The 20,804-nt window shown below is 34.6% G+C and overlaps 1 protein-coding gene across 1 annotated transcript; it reads left to right on the plus strand.

The window, feature by feature from the left end:
• The first annotated feature begins 3,124 nt into the window (after positions 1 to 3,124).
• LOC9315119 (replication protein A 70 kDa DNA-binding subunit E) lies at positions 3,125 to 5,510 on the plus strand. Its single transcript, XM_002879006.2, has 10 exons — positions 3,125 to 3,283; positions 3,391 to 3,658; positions 3,750 to 3,846; positions 3,928 to 4,049; positions 4,121 to 4,205; positions 4,291 to 4,426; positions 4,547 to 4,731; positions 4,860 to 4,983; positions 5,083 to 5,256; positions 5,370 to 5,510. The coding sequence occupies exons 1-10, from the start codon at positions 3,125 to 3,127 to the stop codon at positions 5,508 to 5,510; spliced, it is 1,491 nt and encodes a 496-aa protein (XP_002879052.1).
• Positions 5,511 to 20,804: the final 15,294 nt, after the last annotated feature.

Genomic DNA, 20,804 nt, shown 5'->3' on the forward strand with positions numbered 1-20,804 from the left:
TATGTAGGCATGTGGATATGCTCAGGGGTGCGCTGTTCGAAACTGCTGTTGAATCCTTCGATACCGGGTGTAAAAAAAATGAAATCAGTGTAAGTTATATATTTGTTTGAGGTTTACTCATTTGCTTAAGATGCTGATGGGCATCGCTTTTTTCCTGCTGATACATGTTTTATTCGATTGTTTGTTTGCTTTTTGTAGCTTCTCGATCAAGCACGGTCCGGTTGCGAAGAAACAGAAGATTAAAGATTGAACGTGACAATAGATCTATATTTTAGTTTATCTCCTTATAGCTGTTGTTACGTTATGTTATCGTCTCGGTCTATCGGTCATACAAATTATTTTATTTTGGATATTTATCTTATACAAATTATTTTATTTTGGATATTTATCTTATACGTTATTAAAATAAAACAGATTTAATTAAAAAAAAAATGTATAGTGTCGCTAAAATTATACTGTGTCTGGTGTTTATTCTTGGGATATTGAGATTAGAATTGCTTTTGCAATGAACAATCTTAATGAGGTATATATATATATATATATATATATATATATATATATATATATATAATCATTAAATTAATAACGATATGCGTTGTTAGCAATATTTATTTAGTTAAATTTATACCTAAATAGAAAATCCCCGGAAACCTTATCGAGTTATTTATAAAATTCATATATAAGTATATATTCGAGTTATTCGTGGATTAGGTATTTTTGGTTTCATTCATAGCATATAAATATATAGTCCCTTACGCGTCTATTCGTGTTATAATCGTCGTCATGTTTACCTCCAAAACATATGATAGTGTTTGGCGATTGAATCCTTCCAAGTACGAGTGGGTTGTCGAAACCAAGGTTCTTTGTTCGTGGACACGGCGTCTAGAAAACAGTGGCAGGCGTTTAGAGTTTGTTCTCGCGGATCGTGAGGTTTGTTTATATTATACTGTTTTATTTTTTTATAAGATAATGCTCTTGGATCTTATTTTTATGGATTTGTTCGTTGTAGGGTAACAAGATACAGTGTTCTCTATGGGGAGAGGTTTACGATAAATTTGTGTCTGTAATAGTTAGCGGTAGTTGGTTTCGGATTAAGGACTTTAAAGTTGTTCATCAGACTGGGGATTGCAGAGCAACCTTGCACCGCTATAAGATGATTCTTTTGAAAAACACTACGATTGTCAAGATACCTGGTATCGATAACAATCAGTTTTTTGATTTTGTTGATTTTGGAAGTATCTTGGACCGAAGATATTCTGACGACTTTTTGGTTGGTAAGATTTGTGGTTCTAATTGTATCTAAACATGTTATCTGTTATAATTGAAACCAATGGAACGAAATTACGTGAGGGTTCCGTTGTTTTTAATGATAAGGGCGTCCCTTTATCTGATGAAGTTATACCAGACTATGATTATTTACTAGATAGGTCGAAGAGATACAACGAGGGTAGATTAGTCGTAGAAAATAAGGAACCTACTCGCTCCTTGAAGCATAGTAACGAGGATGTGTATGGATTTTCATCCACAAAACGTTTTCGTCCTCTTACTGGTGGTTATAAAGAATTACTCGAAGAAGTAGGAGGAATAAACGATCAAGGCCATGGAAGACTAGGATCCGAATTTGGTGAAGATGACGAAGAGGACGATGATGAAGAAGAAGAAGAAGACACCGAAGGAGACGAAGAAGTTGAAGAAGATGTAGATGCCGATGAAGGAGAAGGGGAATACGAAGAGGAAGAGACGTATGGGGAATTTGGTTATGATGGGGATGATAGCATATATCGCACAGTTTCTTTCTATCTACGTGACAGACGGTACATTCATTATGTTTATAATAGTTAGAGGATAAATACTAATTAATATCCTTACACATGTACTTTTTTACGTGTGAAGGAATGCTATGGTGAGATGTCGCCTGTTTGGTAAAGTCGCTTTGACTTTCTACGACACATTTAAAGAGCAAGCTGATGGTGCTGTTATTTGTGTTATAAGATGGGGACTTATTCGTTGTTATGGAGGTTTGTTTTGCCTGCTTAGTATATAAGATGGTCGGGTTTGTTATAGATGTATGCATGTTAAATAGTTAGTTTGATCGAGTGCAGGTGATGTGGCCATACATGCTACAGATTGCACGCGTATTGAGATTAATCCAGATATCCGTGGAGTGGAATGCTTTGATGAATTGTAAGTTTAGTTTTCCGTATAATTAGATTTATGATGTTGGGTGTCTGGACTATAATATTGTTAATTCTTACGCTTCGGTGTTAATGTGAAGGGTCAAGAAAAACATGTAGTTGGGTATCTTGAAGAAGAAGGAAGGATTTATAGTCTCCGGTGGTGGATGTTAAAGTTATTATGTTTCAATTTCCGTTACGTTTTAACAGAGTTGTTTCAGCGATACCTCTATTATGCGGATCACTATTATCCCTTAGTTTTGTTTATTTTTTATTCTATAGTTTCGTTCTTATTATGGATCATATATTTACGGTGATACGTTCGTCAGCGAGAACATTTAAATTTACATCGAATTTGTTATTGCGTTGGGGCTTAAAATAATATTTTATATATATGTTAAATTGACCATTTCGTTGAGGCTGCGGACAATATTGAAGGATTCTTTTCTTTAGTCATAGGCTTCAAAGTGTATGCGTTATATAAAACTGGAAAGTGAAGGAGGACTTACACCTTCGTTAGTTTAAATTAATAACATAATACATAAATATTTTTGTAATTGGATTCCATTGAAAGTTTACTCTTATCGACTTTGTTTACAGAAAATAAAAATATAGATTTGTCACAAAAATGTAAACATGCTTAATCTATGATTTAGCGAGACGATAAAAGTAAATATTGCGGTTTTTATCTATGCATTCGATTCGAAAATATCTATAATAACTATTTGGTAAAGCTATAATATTTTCAGAAAATTTTATATGCTAATATCGAAGATTTACATTTATCTCTTAATTCGATTTTGTTAATATCCATAATTATTAAATTTTATTCTATATTAGTCGAAAAGGTCGGTTAAACCCTAAACATTTTATGGCTATATATAGGATCTACTACTCGCTTTCAACATTAACGAAATCTATTAAGATATTATACTTTTGTGCGTTAAAAAATGTCGTCAAGCAGAAAAAGCAAAAATTCACTAACTTTCATCGATGATATCAATCCTATTCACGATCAGAATAAGATTAAGGTGTTAATCTTGAGGCTGTGGAAGGCGTATCAGAGAGATGCGGGCAATACAATCGAGATGGTTTTGGTGGATGAAAAGGTTATGATTTGATTATTATTTGAGATTATGTCTTCTATATCATGTGTTTGCTTTGTTTTTGTATCGTATAAGTATGCTAAGCATATTCTCTTTTTGGTTTTAAGTAGGGTTCAAGAATCCATGCAACTGTTGAAGACAAAAATATCAAAAAGTTCGACAGTGTCCTGAAAGAAGGTGATGTCGTTACCTTGAATCCTTTCAAGCTCATCAAGTACTCTGGCGATTATAAGAGCAACAGTCTTTCTTTTAAGATTTTGTTTTACCGAACAACCCAGGTCAAACCATGTGATGATTTTCCAAAGGAAGTCCCTGAGAAGTATTTTGTGGAATTTGGTGATGTTTTAAATGGTTCACGAGACACGCGTGTTTTCGTTGGTAGGTCTGGTTTAAACAAAATATCTTAATTAGTTTGATATTTGTTTATCTTTATCGCTGTCAAACTAAATAACGATACGTATTGTTGTAGATGTTATTGGTCAGATTGTCAACGTTGGACCGATAGAGGATATAAAAATCAGAGGAAAGAGTACTCCAAAGCTCGACGTCGAGTTGCGTGATCGTGGGTATGTTAATTATGATTAGTCATTATAAGAGTTTGGTTTTCTGTATGCTTTGTTTTTTTGACGTGTTTATCACGTAAATAGGAACGTATGGTTAATATGTACTCTATGGGCGGATTTTGCTAAGCAAGTTAAGGTTTATACTGAAGCAAATCCAGCGGCTGTTGTTTGTGTGATTAGGTGTGCTCAGGTTAAGGAGTGGAAAGGTATATATGTTGGTCGAATAAACTTCAAATATTCCGATGACTGTTCTAATTTTAATTGTTAACATATTTAGGTAATTGGACTATATCTAATGCTATGGGCGCAACACGTGTATTACTCGATCCTCCAGGCGTTTTTGTTGATGAGTTCAGATCAGGGTAATAGACATAATATTGTTTATTTATTATGTTTTGTGTTATTGTATATGTCTGTATAGATATTAATATAGAATTTTTTTTGTAGGCTACCAAACGATGGTGTGGTCTTGACTAATCTTGATAATAGTGAATTGTTTGCTGGATCAACTGTATCGATACGTGATCAATTCTTGGTGAAGAATCATAAACGAACTGTCCGAGATATAGTCGAGGCGTTAGAGGTAGACACCATAAATTTATGCGTTGTTCTTTATATTCATGCGTTTTAAAGGATAAAAAAAAAAATTTGTTTGTTAATTAGAACTGGTTGGTATTTTAAGTCTGACCTCTAAAATCTATAGGAGGGTATGTGTGTGACCATGGTCACTGTTGGATCCGTCGAGCGAACGTCGAAATGGTATTACGTTTCGTGTAAGATGTGTAATAAGAGTGTCGAGCCTTATCCAGAAAATTCTGGTGATGATGGAAAACCACCTCTTTACTATTGCGGCATTTGTGACAAGGATGTATCTGCGGTAGTGTTCAGGTGATCGTGTCTTTTGAATGCATTGTTTATGCCGTCTTGTGCATGTTAATACCGTCATACTATGTTGGTGTGTGTAGTTTTAGAGCTCGGTTGTTCATTATTTGTTCTGGAATAACTGTTTGTTTTAGGTACCGATTGGTTCTGGAGGTTTCTGATGCAACTAACTACAAGGCAAGGTTTTTGTTGTTTGATGCAATGGGTAGTACCCTCCTCCGTAGAACTGCACAGGAGCTCTATAATGCAGTTTCTGAGGTAATGGATTCGCTTTTGCTATTGTTTGTTATGTTGTTTTTTATATTTTTAACGATTATTTGTTCGTATGTTTAATCTATTTGCATGGTTTAATGATAGAATGACCCCTCTATACTTCCTTCGGAGATTGGGGCATTGGTCGGGAGGCGGTTTCTTTTTAAAGTGAGTATAGGTGGCGATAATCTGAAATCGGATCGGTCGCATTACGTGGTACAATTATTTTCTGATGATGATGAGCTGATTAAAGACTATTCTGATGGTCTAGACTCCGAGGTTCGTGTTTTGTAGCTTGGGTTGTTCTGTTTATATGAAACTGTATATATGTGTTAAGTTTACTAAATATTTGGTGTTTTGCTTTATATATACTTAATATTGGTGTTTCTAAGGTTTTGGTGCCTTTGCCCGTAACGCCTATTACAAAGGAGGCCAGTGTTCGCCGTGGCGGTGTATCCGTCGAGAATCCGAAACCTCCTGCGAAGAAAATCAAAATCGAGGGCAAGAAAGAAGAGAGTTTTGCCACAACTTAAAGAAGAATTTGGTTTTATATATATCTAGATTTAGCGGTTTTATTTATATTTAAATATCATAGCAGACTTTACAATACATTATGCGACTTTATGTTCGTTTTTGTTGCGACTGAATCTGGATGTTATTTGGTGTTTTCGTTATTTGTTTTTTTGTTTTTTTTATACCTTCCCGAATGTCATATTTAGATATTGTTCGTTTTTCGTTTTCTATGATCGGTCTGACGTTGTTTGGCAAACGACAAGCGCGACGTTTCTGCTTATACACGTGCAAGTGTTTTCGCTAGGGCTGAATATATTCTATACGCAACTAATACATGCATTTTTTGTTATACTAATGATATGTGTTAGGTGTTATTGTTTGACGCCAATGTATTCACTTAGAAATATTGTTATAGATTAAGAGTCGCATGTAGGTAACATGTGTTTAGCAAGACGTGGATATTATTATATATGTATTATTATAAAATATTGGATTTCGTTTTATGTCGTATATAACAGTTTCACGTTATTTGTGATATATTTGGTATCTGATTTAGCATGCTGATTTATAATTAGTTAGGGTTATGTGAGCATTCACGAGCTCTATATATTTGCACGTTTCATATTATGCTTATATGGTCTACTAACGTAGGTTGATATCCCGGCCGTTTCTCTGAGCAACGCATAAATTGGTAGTTCTGTTGTATTGAGATATGTAACATTAACAATTCTAAAATATTAAATATTCGACGGAATTAGAATGTTTCTTTTTAAGTTTACTGTTTGTGTAACAATATGTTAGAGTTAACATTTTAGGTATTGATAGATTTGATCATATCTCCTATTAATATAGTGGTATGTTTGTTATTATCCATAATAGAAAATATTATTTTCCTTGGTTTTAAGTCGCTCAATATTTTACGTAAAAATAAAGGTCTTATTGGGTACCCTAATACCTAGCTTATATATACGTCTATAAATAATACATGCATTCTTGTGTTAATCATTGCGAACGCTCGTGTTGAAAAGATGGAGGTAGTCGTTAGTATTTTTACTTGATGTTGGTCTGATATAGTTTATTGGTTCTGCGTTAAGTTGGCTTTCTCTTTCCGAAAATAACAATGATGTTTATTGATTATTAATACGTGAATGTTTTGATCGGACAGGTTAACAAGCAAAACACTAACTCAACCCATATTAGCCAGACGGATGAATGCATCGTAGCTATCCAACAAGCGGCTTCGTGGGTGTTGTCGGTCGATAGATTGCGTGGTTTATTTGTTATGCTGATGGGTGTTTTCTGCGAGGCAGATCCGTTGTCGGTCTGGGATGCTACCTGGGATGTATTGTTTAAAGATGTGTTGTTTCCACAACAAATTATTTTTAACGATCATGGTAAATGTACACCGTTAGTTTTTGCCAATATTTACAAATATCGTCAGATGGATAATGTTTTATTATTTTGTTCTAGAGCCGGAGTATGCCTACAATGAAATCCAAAACTTTGAGACATTTATGCGTAAGGAAAACTCTACGTTCAATGTCTATGCGGAATTACGGAAGAGAGTCGCTTTAGCTGGTGGTCCTACATGTGATCCTTCGTTGGAATATAAGATGCGTGATCAGTTTAACAATCTTAAGATAGATTAGATTGTTTTCATCGTTTTGATTTATTTCTGTTTATTTTAGGGTTTTATAAACTATGTTTCTGCTTGGTTCTCTCTATACTATTAGATTTGTTTCGGCAAAATAATAGAATATTTTTTTATAGACGGTGTTTTGAACTATTAACGCTGCAATGAAGATTTTATTTTATTATTCCTGTATTGCGTTCTCTTAACATTTTTTTTTTTATTGACGGTGTGTCTTTATAATTACGCAATGAGTTTTAAGCACCATAAAACGCGATAGTTAAAACACATGGTTTCTTCTTCGTTGACCGTCAAACAACTTATGCTAGATGAAACAACGTCCTATAATGTGAGATGCATGATAGCTGATGTATGTTGAGTAGCTTCTTTAATTTGCTATATGGTTTCTTATGATTTTATACAGATCTCACGGTTATGTTATCTATTCATTTTATCTCCAAGTGATATTTCATTTTATCTCCAAGTGATATTTTATGACCATAATTATGAGGTTTAACAAGCCATGGAAAATTAACTTTCTGTCATTATAACTTGTATTTATGAGTTGAGATTAATTTAAAAAGTAAAATTCGTTGTGCTCGAATCACATATATGATTAATACTATATAACATATCATTAAAATATAATATTTCCAGTTTTCAGTTTACCTTTTATATTTATTTCCGTGAGATTTTCATCTTCTCTCAAAGTTATGTATGGGTATTACCAAATGCGTTTGCTGTTAAAGTAAATATTTTATAAAATTCCTTCTTTTTTTTGGATACAATCAGAATAAAAAGTAAAATTTGAATATATCTAGAAAATATATTGATTAGTAATATATATCGCAATATTAAAATATAATATTTCCAGTTGTTCTATTAAAGAATACCATAGTAGATTATTGTTATATATAATTTTCCGTTAGTTTCCTCTGTGTTCACGATCTTCTAGGTTTTGGAGACAATGAAACGTGGTAGAGGTCAGAAATAAGATCGCAGAGCTTGCATACGTTATATATTTTATATTGTCGTATAACCATAATCCTTTTTTATAAAACATTCTTGTCTATCACTCTGATTTGTTTTCATTATGCCCGTCCAAAGGTGATCATCGACGTATACATCGCCGTGTTTATAATAACAACTTCGACTATTTGCTCGATGTACCCAAGGATGGTGCGAAAAAGGCAAGAAATTATCGTATGGAAAAACTCAGAGCACGAAGGACTGCCTTCCGTAATAGATTATCGGGTTAAGTCTATTATCTTTAAAAAATTTATTAATTTAATTAATAAAAACGCCCACACACGCGTAATTAAGTTGTAGTGACATATTATATTTTCCGTTGTGATTAATATATATTCATAATTTCTAGGCATGGAGTCGATTAATCGAACACGTGTTATCGCGGCATATGAAAACATGATATCTGATGAATTACGTGCGTTATTGAATTCACGACCTCCTAAGGATGTTTGTTGTCGTGCGAGAGCGCGCCGTGTAGCAATACTTAAATCAAGACGGATAAAAGCGAGGACAAGACCACCAGAAACCGGTACGATAGCCTTTTATATTAAGTTTTTATTCTCGAAATTGTACGTTTGATTAACAAATAAAAAAAATGTTATATATAAGGGTTGGTGTTGCCGATTTACGAAGATGATTACGTGCATTTCCTCGCAACCGATTCGGATTCTGATCATGGTGATAGGGAGGACCAAACAGACGACGATAATGCAATGGATTATGATTTTGTTGAACATCTCGATAACGCCGATGAGTGTATTATGGAACAGGAAGGGTTTGGATCCATACCGATCATAAATGTGAAACCTGGATTAACAGAAAACGGTACTTACTATGGTTGTTTTTTTTATAATCTTTTAAAAAATATAATTGATATTATTGTGTACATGAGTGCTTCTTGTGTCAGGTTATTTTGATGATGGAGATCCGTTTTACACCTGTCAAAATTGCGGTGCTTATATGTGGTTTGGCGAGCGTATTAACAAACGTGGAGCTAAAAATAGGCCTATATTTTCTATGTGTTGCATGAAGGGTAAAGTGGAGCTGCCTAAACTAAAAAATCCTCCACCGGTGCTTATGTCGATGTTGTATGGCAAGGATGAGACAAGCAAAAATTTCCGTGCTTTAATTAGAGCATACAATATGATGTTCTCATTCACGTCGCTTGGTGGTCAAATTGATAATTCCGTGAACCATGGGAATGCACCGTATGTGTTTCGCATGCAGGGTCAAAATTATCATCGCATCGGTGAACTTTTGCCTGGCCCTTCCAAAAGTCTTGCTTTCTCGCAGCTCTATATTCATGATACCGTAAACGAAGTCTCGAATAGGATGGGTGTTATGGGGTGAGTTTTTTATTGTAATATATTTTTTATATTATGTCCACGAATTAATTTCCGTTTTTTGTTGTTTTTAATTGTTTTAGCGAGAAAGGACCGGGTAAGCAAATAAAGAAGAGTATCGTTAAGACTTTGAAGGATATGTTAGATGCTAACAACCCACACGTCATCGCGTTTAGATCAGCTAGAGATAGATTAGCACAATGTGAAGATACCAGCGGCTTTAAGTTGATTTTGAAAAATCATCGAGATAGTGACGGTAGAGTCCAAAATATACCTACGACTGACGAGGTTGCTGGGCTTATCGTGGGAGATATAAACCCTAAACCGCGTGATGTAGTGCTTCAGGCTAATTCTGGAGGGTTTCAGCGTATAAGTGAGCTGCACCCATCCTACCTCCCTCTACAGTATCCTTTGCTTTTTCCTTACGGCGAGGATGGATTTAGGTTAGGTATCGACATTGGATTCATCGATAAAGGCGGTCTAAAAAGAACAAAAGTGACGATGAGAGAATTCTTTGCGTATCGCATTCAATCGAGACGAGGTGAATCTCCTACTATTGTTATGTCCAGGAGATTATATCAGCAGTTCCTGGTTGATGCGTATACGATGATCGAAAGCAACAGGCTTCGTTATTTGTTTTTTAACCAGAAAAATCTCCGCTGTGAAAGCTATTCGCAGATTCTTAAAGTTTCTAAGAAAGGAAATAAAAATCTTTCCAGAGAAGGTAATAAAGTTATGATACCATCTTCTTTCACCGGAGGGCCTAGGTACAAGACGCAGCATTATCTTGATGCGATGGCTACTTGCAAGTATTATGGCTTTCCTGATCTATTTATCACTATAACTTGTAATCCTGCGTGGCCCGAGATTACTAGGTATCTGGAAAAATACAACTTAAAACCCGAGGATAGGCCCGACATCTGTTGTAGGCTTTTTAAGCTGAAACTCGATAATCTCATTCATGATCTTACCCATAATAAGAAGCTGGGAACTGTCTCTTCTGGTAAGATTGACCAAACTTTTATAGCGATATTTGTGTCTCGCATAAATTATGTGTTATTATTATATATATAGAATTTTAGAATCTTAAATTTTTAACCTCTTATTCTGTAATTTCTTGTATATTTTACAGTTTTATACACGATTGAGTTCCAGAAAAGGGGTCTACCACACGCACATATGGTCCTGTTCCTAGCTCCTGGATCAAAACTTCCAACTACTGATGATATTGATAAACACATTAGTGCAGAAATTCCTGATCCAGAGTTAGAGCCGTTTTTGTATGAAGTTGTAGCAGATATGATGGTGCATGGTCCGTGCGGAGTTGTTAATCCCGGCTGTCCGTGTATGCAAAAAGGCAGATGCACCAAATACTACCCTAGGCCTTACAGTGATCAGACTAAGGTTGATGACGAGGGGTATCCTATTTATAGACGGCGAGCGGATGGCAAATTCATCGTGAAGCAAAAATTTAATGTCGATAATAGGTACATCGTTCCATATAACGCTTATTTATCGAAAAGGTATCGTGCTCATATTAATGTCGAGTGGTGCAATCAATTACGATCTATCAAATATCTCTTCAAGTATATCCACAAAGGACCCGATTATATCAGAGAAAAAATACAAAAGGATGGTCAAGAAGAGGAAGTCCATGACGAAATAAAGCAGTATTATACATGCAGGTGCCAAATGAGACTAATTGTTTATAAAATGTTATGTTATCGTCTTAGACTAAATACTGTTGTTGGGAGTTTTGAAATTATTGCCTCATTCTCATTATTTTTTATGTCGTTTCGTTTATAGGTATATATCTGCATGCGAGGCCACTTGGAGAATATTAGCTTTTGCTACACATTACCGGTCTACACCAGTAGAAAAACTTACATTTCATCTTCCTGGTGAAGAGGTCATTGTTTTCGATCCGAATGATCCTGTTGATGAGGTTATAAGTCGTAAATCTATCGGCCGTACAATGTTCTTGGCTTGGATGGAATGTAACAAAGCGTATCCAGAAGCCAGAGAATTGACATATGCGGATTTTCCATCTAAGTTTGTTTGGAAAAGCAGAGAGCGTGTCTGGAAACCCCGAGTAAAAGGATTCTCGATAGGAAGGATTATGTATGTTTCTCCTTCCCTTGGAGCCAAGTATTATCTAAGGCTCCTGTTAAATTCTGTGACAGGTCCTACATCTTACGATGACATCAAAACGGTAAATGGCATTATATATCCTGAGTTTGTTGATGCTTGCAATGCACTGGGGTTGCTCGCAGACGACCGAATATTTATAGATGCTATAAAAGAAGCGAGTTATTTCGTGAAAGGTTTACCCTTGCGAAAATTATTTGTGATGATGATCGTCGCCGGAGATATAGTAAATCCTTTGCGAGTTTGGGAGGAGACTTGTGATATACTGTCGGAAGGTATCTTATTCGAACGTAGAAAAGTGTCGAGGAATCCGGGTAGGTGGATCATTTCTATTGTTTATGAAATATATATAGCTGTCTTATTAATTGAATAGTAATAATAACATGTTTCGTGTGGTTTGCAGCTTTGACGCTTTCTGATAAACAAATAAAAAATTTCACGTTGGCGTCTATTGAACTCTTGCTGCGGGATAACGGGAAGACTCTGTCTACTATCGAAGGATTTCCGCAGCCGGATGATATATCTCTTGATACGAGTACAAATCGGCTGTTGTTGGATGAGCTTGGTTATAACCACGAAAAAGAAGCGAAAGAACACGTGAGACTCCTAGCCACGATAACGGATGAACAAAAAGTAGTTTACGATGAAGTGATGAAGGCAGTTTTAGATAAAAAAGGCGGTGTCTTTTTTCTATATGGATACGGGGGCACAGGCAAAACGTACGTCTGGAGTATTTTATCGGCTGCTTTAAGGTCTATGGGACTTATTGTTCTTAATGTAGCATCGAGCGGGATAGCCTCTTTGCTGATGCCTGGAGGTAGAACTGCACATTCAAGATTTTCGATACCTCTAACGGCTGATGAATTTAGTATGTGTGCGATGAAACCATCATCCCATCTCGGTGAGTTGGTAAAACAGGCTAGCTTAATTGTATGGGATGAGGCTCCTATGATGAGCAGACATTGTTTTGAGACGTTGGATCGTAGTATTCGGGATGTTATGAGATGTAATACTGATCGGCCGTTCGGCGGTAAAACAATTGTCTTTGGAGGAGATTTTAGACAAATATTGCCACTAATCAGTGGTGCAGGTAGAGAGGAAACCGTTTTGGCCACTATTAATTCGTCGTATATCTGGGAAAGTTGCAGGCTGTTGAGGCTAACCAAGAACATGAGACTTTTAGATGGTAATTCGGATGATGCTGCACAGGAACTCAGAGATTTTGCAAAATGGATTCTTGACATAGGAGATGGTACGATCAACGTTACAGACGATGGCGATGCTGATGTGGAGATTCCTGATGATTTGCTGATTTCTAAATGTGGTGATCCTATCAAAGCCATCGTACATAATGTTTATGGGTCAACGTTGGTCAAGGATAAGGAACTTTCTTTTTTCCAAAAAAGGGCTATTCTTACTCCGAGAAATAATGACGTGTGCGTGATCAACGACTATGCGCTATCACACATGGAAGGTAGAAAATTAATGTTAAAACTTTTATATATTGATTTAGAGTATGTTTACTGTTGTTTATTATTTTAGTTTGATAGTGGATTTAATGTTGTTTATTATTTTAATTTTCATTCATGTTGACGCCCCGGGGTTGTTAGGTGAAGAGAGAGTCTATCTTAGTTGCGATAGTATTGAATTATCGGATGCGGACAAAAGAGATAATATGGTTTATACACCCGAGTTTTTAAACAGCATCAAAGTCTCGGGGTTGCCAAATCACAGGCTGGTATTGAAAGTCGGAGTTCCAATCATGGTTCTACGGAATATTGATCCTAAGAATGGACTTTGTAATGGTACAAGATTACAAGTGACTCAGTTAGCGAATCAGGTTATAGAAGCTAGAATTATTACTGGTACGAGAGTTGGAGACATAGTTGTGATTCCTAAAATGTACTTGAGTCCCACCGAGACGAGGTTCCCATTTAGAATGAAACGTTGTCAGTTCCCGATTGCGGTTGCTTTCGCAATGACGATTAATAAAAGTCAAGGTCAGACTTTGACTAATGTAGGTTTGTATCTACCTAACCTGTCTTTTCGCACGGGCAATTGTACGTTGCACTTTCGAGAGTCACATCCAGGAGAGGCCTCAAGATACTGATAACAGATGATAGGGGACAGCCTCAAAAGACTACTAAAAATGTTGTTTATCACGAAGTATTCCAGAACATTCGTTAGTTTGATTCTAGGATTTTTCTCTCCTTTTACTACCTGTTTTGGGCTTTCAGCTTACGACAATTTTTTTGTTTTAATTATATTTTTTATAATACATTTTGGGTTTTAAATAAAAGGAAATTCCATCGGATATTGCCATCTTTAAATAAAAATGCTAAGAAAATAAAATGGAAAATGTCACGCAAAATGTTATTAAACAAAAAAAGGGTTGCGACGGTACGTGTCTTGACAAAGGAAGGAAATCGAACATAAAAACAAAAGGGCTGCGACGTTTCATTGTCTAGGTTAGTTCCCTATATATACTTAGTTGTTAAGCGTTCTTGTGGGCAGACCATTATCTTACGCCGCATAACGAATTTTCGCATAGGAGCAGATATGTCTTCTCGGTTCACATCGTCTTCTATTGAACGTTACAACGATTTCTCTCGGTTGAACCCTGCAATTGTTGGATGGCATGTTCACGTTAAGGTTTTGCGTCGCTTCCACACCGATGACTATATATCAAAGGGTGGGCTAGGGTTACTTCTGGTTGATGATAAGGTATTGGTTCGAAATAAGATTTGGCTTTTCTTTAGATATGTATTAGCCTTTGTTGTTATGGATGTTTGCGGTTTCCCGACTTTTGTGATTTTGGTTTTGTGATGCAGGGTAATCAGATCGAAGCGCTTATTTGTTCGCCGTTGACTTCTCATTATTCAACGTTTATTGAAGAAGATGAATTCTACACTATTATGAATTTCAGAGTTGTGGAGAATTCGGGATTCACTAAACTAACAAGGAGTGACTTTAAGATAATGTTTTATGATGGTACTATCGTTAAAGAAGCGTCTTCGTTTTCTCAAGATGACTATATTGTCGCTACACCTTTTGGTGCTATTTTCAATGGATATCATGATACTTCTTATCTCATAAGTAAGTTTTGTTTGTTATGCTTTACAGAACGTTCAGCGGTTTTAGTTATTTATTTTGCTTATGTAGAAATCTTGATATTTGCTTGTAGCTTTGATTGGGCGGGTCGTCGAGTCGAGTGATCTTACGAACGTGACCGATGAACCATCTGTCATAGGGGGATACAGATACTCATTCACCATTGAAGATCAAGAGTACGATTTCTTTCATCGTTGATTATTTGAAATTACAATATAATATATTTATTGAAATCATGATATAATATGTTTATTGATTCACATACATTTTTATTTTGATTAATAAATAGGAAGAAGACCCTCAAGTGTTGTGCATATGGAGAAGTGGCGATAGAGTGCCATGATCGGTTTAGAAATGTGATTGGTACGGATGTTACGTGTGTTCTTCGCTGGTGGAAAGTTTATCAACTCCTTGATGGATGGAGGCACGTTCGTATCTACAGCCATCCCCCCTACTCGAATATTCTGGTCCAGAGCGATGCCGATAACGTCGAGCACTCTTGATAAATTAGTATTTATCATATTTAATATGTGCTTTATTTGTTTCCTTAGATTATGCAATGTTGCGTTTGGTTTTAAATTATGACATATTACTTATTTTTTTTTATTATTAATAGAAACTATCTTATTATGAAAGATGCACTTTGTTATGTACCGATACAGTGATATATTTGGTAGATATTCACTTCTTATACTTTATGCAAAAAATCCCCCCCAAAAATAGTAAATATGTTAGATTTAGCTAAAATTGAAAAATCTGCAAAATATTTTCGAATCTCTGTTTAAGAATTATTACTTTTTTGATACTTCTGATAATTCCGAATCTAATGTTAAATAATTGGAAAATTCGGATCTATATATATATATATATATATATATATATATCGATTTATACTTGGCTTCGGTGTTTATAACCACCAGGATCGATGGAATCGTTTAGATGTCATGGGTGGCCTTTTGACGTTATGACCTATAACAGAAATATGTTCACTATATCATCTCTGAATCCGTTGATCCATGAATGGAGTACTTGTGTTAAGATTTTGCATGTTTGGCACGAACTTGACGATGTTAGTAATGCACTAAACCTTATTTTGATGGATAATCAGGTTGGTAATTCTTCAAAATAAACTGTAATCAGTATTTGTGTTAAGATTTTGTATTGAGATGTTTTCATGTTTTGTAATTAAATCAGGGTACGAAAATCCGAGCCGTCATTCGCGAAAGTTTGGTAACTAGGTTTTCGCCATTACTGATTGAGGGTCTCTGGATGATATTAAGAAAATTTTCGTTAATCCCTGATGTCGACTTAGTCAGAACTACTCCACATAGATTCAAGATTCAGTTCTCTCCTGATACATGTGTTGAATATCTTAATTACCTCGCATGTGATTATGATTACTTTAACTTTGCGAGATTTCGTGATATTCGTATGGGTATAAGTAACCCGTATATCTGTGTAGGTGAGATTATATTCGTTTCTCTTCTGGTTAGATTTTTCCCATAACTACTCTAATCATTACGTTGCATTGTTTTCTTTAGATTTGGTCGGGAAGGTTGATAATGTGAATGACATACAACTCGTGCAGATGGTGGGCTCTTCGAAAGATATTTTTGTGGTTTATTTTGACCTAATTGATACGGAGTATTGATTCTTAGTCTTATACAGATATATAATTTTGTTTTCTCTCAACGAATTTGTCATAATAATGTCAACTGTGATATAAATTTGTAGGCATACGCGTTTGAGTATCAGACTGACCGGTGAAACCGCCGTTAGATTTCATAGACAGTGGAAAGTTAACACCGACGATGTCGTGATTTGTAACATCAGATTTGCCAAGATAGTGGCTACGTCTAATCGTATGTGGCATTGCACAAACATTGGTTGCTCTAAAATTATGGTGGATGCTCCGCTGCCTGGTGTTGTAGAACTAAAAGAATGGTGGGCTGATTACTGCGGGAGTCCTAGGACGGGGGTCAAAGAAGCTCGATTGGCCTAATTTTGTATGACTCTGTATTTTTCGTCTGGGTGGTTTATTTTCAATTTACGGATTACAGAGTCGGCATTTGTCATCGGTTTTAACATTTCGAAAGATTGTTAGACATTTCGCTTTTAGTGAGTTTTGGTAATTTAATCTAAACTTAATTTATTAATCTTATGGATAAATTCTATATCGTTTAATCAATATTCGTTTTTGTTAATTTTCTGATTTAGTTTTTAATATAAGAATTTTCCATTTTGTAATTCGGACTGTTAGATCGAGCTAAAAAAACCAAATAAAAACTACAACCATCCGATCTTAACTTTGACACTTACCTCTGCCTTCCCTATTATAATAATCAACTTTATTTGCGAGCGTCAAATTAACATCTTATTAGACGCGAGTAATATTGGCCGTCCGATCAACACGTGTCTATAAAAACCTGGGCCAGTCCATTAATCTCTTTGAATTCATGGTCCATTCGTTTATATAGTCGGGCTTTGGGATCAATTAGTTCGGGCTTTGATACATTTGATCCCCGTCGCCGTCCGATTGAGATCTCCTCTCATTCTCTACCGTCTGATTTGGTTACTAACATGGTCAAACCTTATTAAAGAATGTACTACTTTCCAAAATACAAAATAAGATAATAAGTATATTTCTATATTTATATAAAATAGTATGTAGATCCATAGTATAAAATCGTAAATTTTCTTCTTACAAATGTATATATATAGTGTTATTTCGTTTTTGTATTAGCGATTGTCTAGATAATGGCAGATCTCTATATTTTTCTTAAACCATAACAAACTGTACAACATGCTCTTCTTCTATAAATACTGATTGTGTCCTGGTCGAAAATTGTAGACATTCGTTTATAGTTGTTGTAAAAGTTCTACAATGAAATATACGGTTATAATTTATGCTTCTATAAATACTGATTGTGTCCTGGTCGAAAATTGTAGACATTCGTTTATAGTTGTTGTAAAAGTTCTACAATGAAATATACGGTTATAATTTATGCTCTGTTTAATGTGTAGTATTGTTTCTGTGTGATTTGTTTTTTATTGTTCGTATGATTGGTATCTAATATGGTTAATTTAATTACTGGAATAGGGATCCGGATGTGGTGATGGGGTCCTTTCTCAATTTCTGGTACGTATTGATTGTTTAAAACTAACTGTTTCATATGAGTTTATATACTAATTATTATTTCTTATCTAACATTAATTGATAATTGTATTATTATCTTATTTACAAGGATGTTACATCCGATTCTTCGTGTCTCCCTGACGTCGAGGTATATATTCCTTTGATCATGTGTGTTAGTTTTTTCTTTTTGTTTATTAACTTTTAATCTTTTAAATCTAACTTTTATATTTGACGTTTATACACAGGAAAACGTCAAAGAGGTATGCTACAAACATGTTTGTTTCGTCTCCATGTTGATAGTGAATTCGTATTCTCATACAAATAGTTTTAATACATTGTTTCTTTCTTATGTAGTATCTCGATGATGTGTCTGCTGCAGTTGATCTTTCTTCTGTCCTGGTATATATCTGACACGGTCGTTAATTAGTAACGTTTTTATCGTCTCTATATATTGATGTTAACAACACAATGTTGAATTTTATATTTATTTGAATTCCTAGCATGTCGAGGCCAGTGCTGCAGTTCTATCGTTTGATGAGGTAATTATTGAATTACTTGGTTACTATGTAGTTATATATTATTAATATATAATGTATGATTCAACTACTTTATCTTTATCTAACGCTATACTGTTTGTAAATAATAAGTTCAAGGATGTGCTTTCGGATCTAGGTGCATTGTCGGCCGATAAAGACTACGTTTTGGCTGTACTTTACCTGGTATATTATTATTGGGTTCTTACTTATAATATTACGCATTTTATTCCTATTTATACTCTATATATATTGACAAATTATAATCCATAAATATTGACAAATATAATATAGGAATCTCGGACACAGTTGAAGTCTCTATACTTGAGATATCTTTTGTCCAGATATCTACAGGTTGGTATATGTTGTCAATTTTTATATTCGATATGTATGTTTCGAAGCTTAAACAGGAAAATAAAAAGAAAAAAACTTATATCTTCGTTGATTTGTATAGGAGGCAAAATCATTGGACCCTCTGATGCAGACTAAAAAGGTTAATTGGTAACTCTATATAGTGTGCAGTTTGATTTATTATTTGGTAACATTCGTTCCGATTTACGTGTTTGATAAATGTTGGTAATATAAATTATATTGCTTATACTTTATTTTGTATATCTTCCAGAATTATGCTGACTTGCGCATGAAGTATTTTGGTGATGGGGTGAGATAATTTATATCTATCTTACTAATAGTTGATGTACATATATTATATATATAGTCAGTTTGTATTCATGTAATAAGATACTAATGTGTTGTCTATTATTATCTTGAAGCGTTTTGTTGCTGCTGGTATGAAGCCATACCCGTCTGACGGTCTTGAGTGTGATGAGATTTTAATGAATACCAATGAAGATACTCTTGAGTGTATTAATGATATTGTCATCAGTAGTTGGCGTTTATGCCCGGCGTATCTACGCCTTCGTTTTGCTGAATCGTTGATACTCTATAAAAGCATTAATGTTCACACGGTATGGGACGCTTGCTATCGAGTTTTGAGTGGTGATGTGTTGGCTGAACAGAAAATCGCGCGTAATAATCCTGGTATTAATCTATCATCAATACTAAATACTTATAGATGTTGTTTGACTTGATAGTTGTGTCTCAAAAAGGTGTTGCTTTTTATTACACTAGGGTTGGAGTTATCCGATGTGCAATTAGAGTGGTATGGTTTTCGTGTTATGCGTAAGGTGATGGGTGATCTTGGATTCCATCATGCCGGTTTTGAAGGTGTGCGTCTTGGTATAGTTCGCCGACTCTTAACTTACAAATGTGATGACATGTCAATGTGATATTGGCCTAGATTTGTTATCGTTGTCTTGGTTTTGTTTTATCGGTGTTATAGTTTCGGTATTGGTTTACTATTCCACCTAATACTATCAATATAATAGTGTCTTGGTGTTATTTATTTTATCATTTTATCGTTTTGGGAATTATTAACCTTTATGATTTATTATTTATGAATTTGTTATTTTAATTAAGTTTGTTCTTTCTTGTGTATTTAATGTGATTATCGACTATATCATGTTCGTAATGCGAATTATATACGAAGTACCGCGTAATCCATAATTTTTAACTACATGTATTTGTTGCTGTATCACTTTTTCTAAGATATTCATTTATAACATTGTTCAGGGGTAAAAAAATGACATAAAAAGGTGAACTAGAATATTTCTGTTTATGCGTAATTTTCTTTGATAGTTGAACAATAATGCGTCTGTGTTTGCTATCATTATTACAAAGACTTAGAACTTCCGACGCCTGTTATCATGTTTCTCGACACATAGACGATGCGTGTAGGTTATCATCGCTTATCTCTTCTGTAATTTTTTTTATTATGTTCGTATGCGGTAAAAATTGAATGGGATTAACTGTACTGTTTTGTAGTAATAATTAGAAAATAACCAGTTACGATTTGACGTCGTCTGTACCGTATTTTATAGTTCGATATATCTACTTGCTTTTAGATATTCCGTTTCATTTTAATATATACTCTCTCCTCTGTTCTATTATTATTATTCACGCTATTATATATAAGCAAACCAAACAAAAAGAACAAAAAAAAAAAAAAAAAAAACTGCTACTACATCAACACGACCGAAAAGAAAGAAAAAAATATTATTTTATCGCGCTTATGGAAAATCGCGTTTAATAATAAACAAAATCTCTACAATTAGGGATACTGTTATGATATGCATCGATTGTGTTAAATACTAAATTGACATTTTTAATAGTTACAATTTTATTTATATAGTATAGTTTCTGGATATGCGTTATGGTTCTATATATATTTCGCTTTAGTGAGTTTTTGTAATTTAGTCTGAAAGATGTTATATGATATTAGTTAAAAACTCTGTTTGAGGTGACATACATGATACATAGCTTGT

Source organism: Arabidopsis lyrata (assembly GCF_000004255.2).
Source record: "Arabidopsis lyrata subsp. lyrata unplaced genomic scaffold ARALYscaffold_4, whole genome shotgun sequence".
Lineage (NCBI taxonomy): Eukaryota > Viridiplantae > Streptophyta > Magnoliopsida > Brassicales > Brassicaceae > Arabidopsis > Arabidopsis lyrata.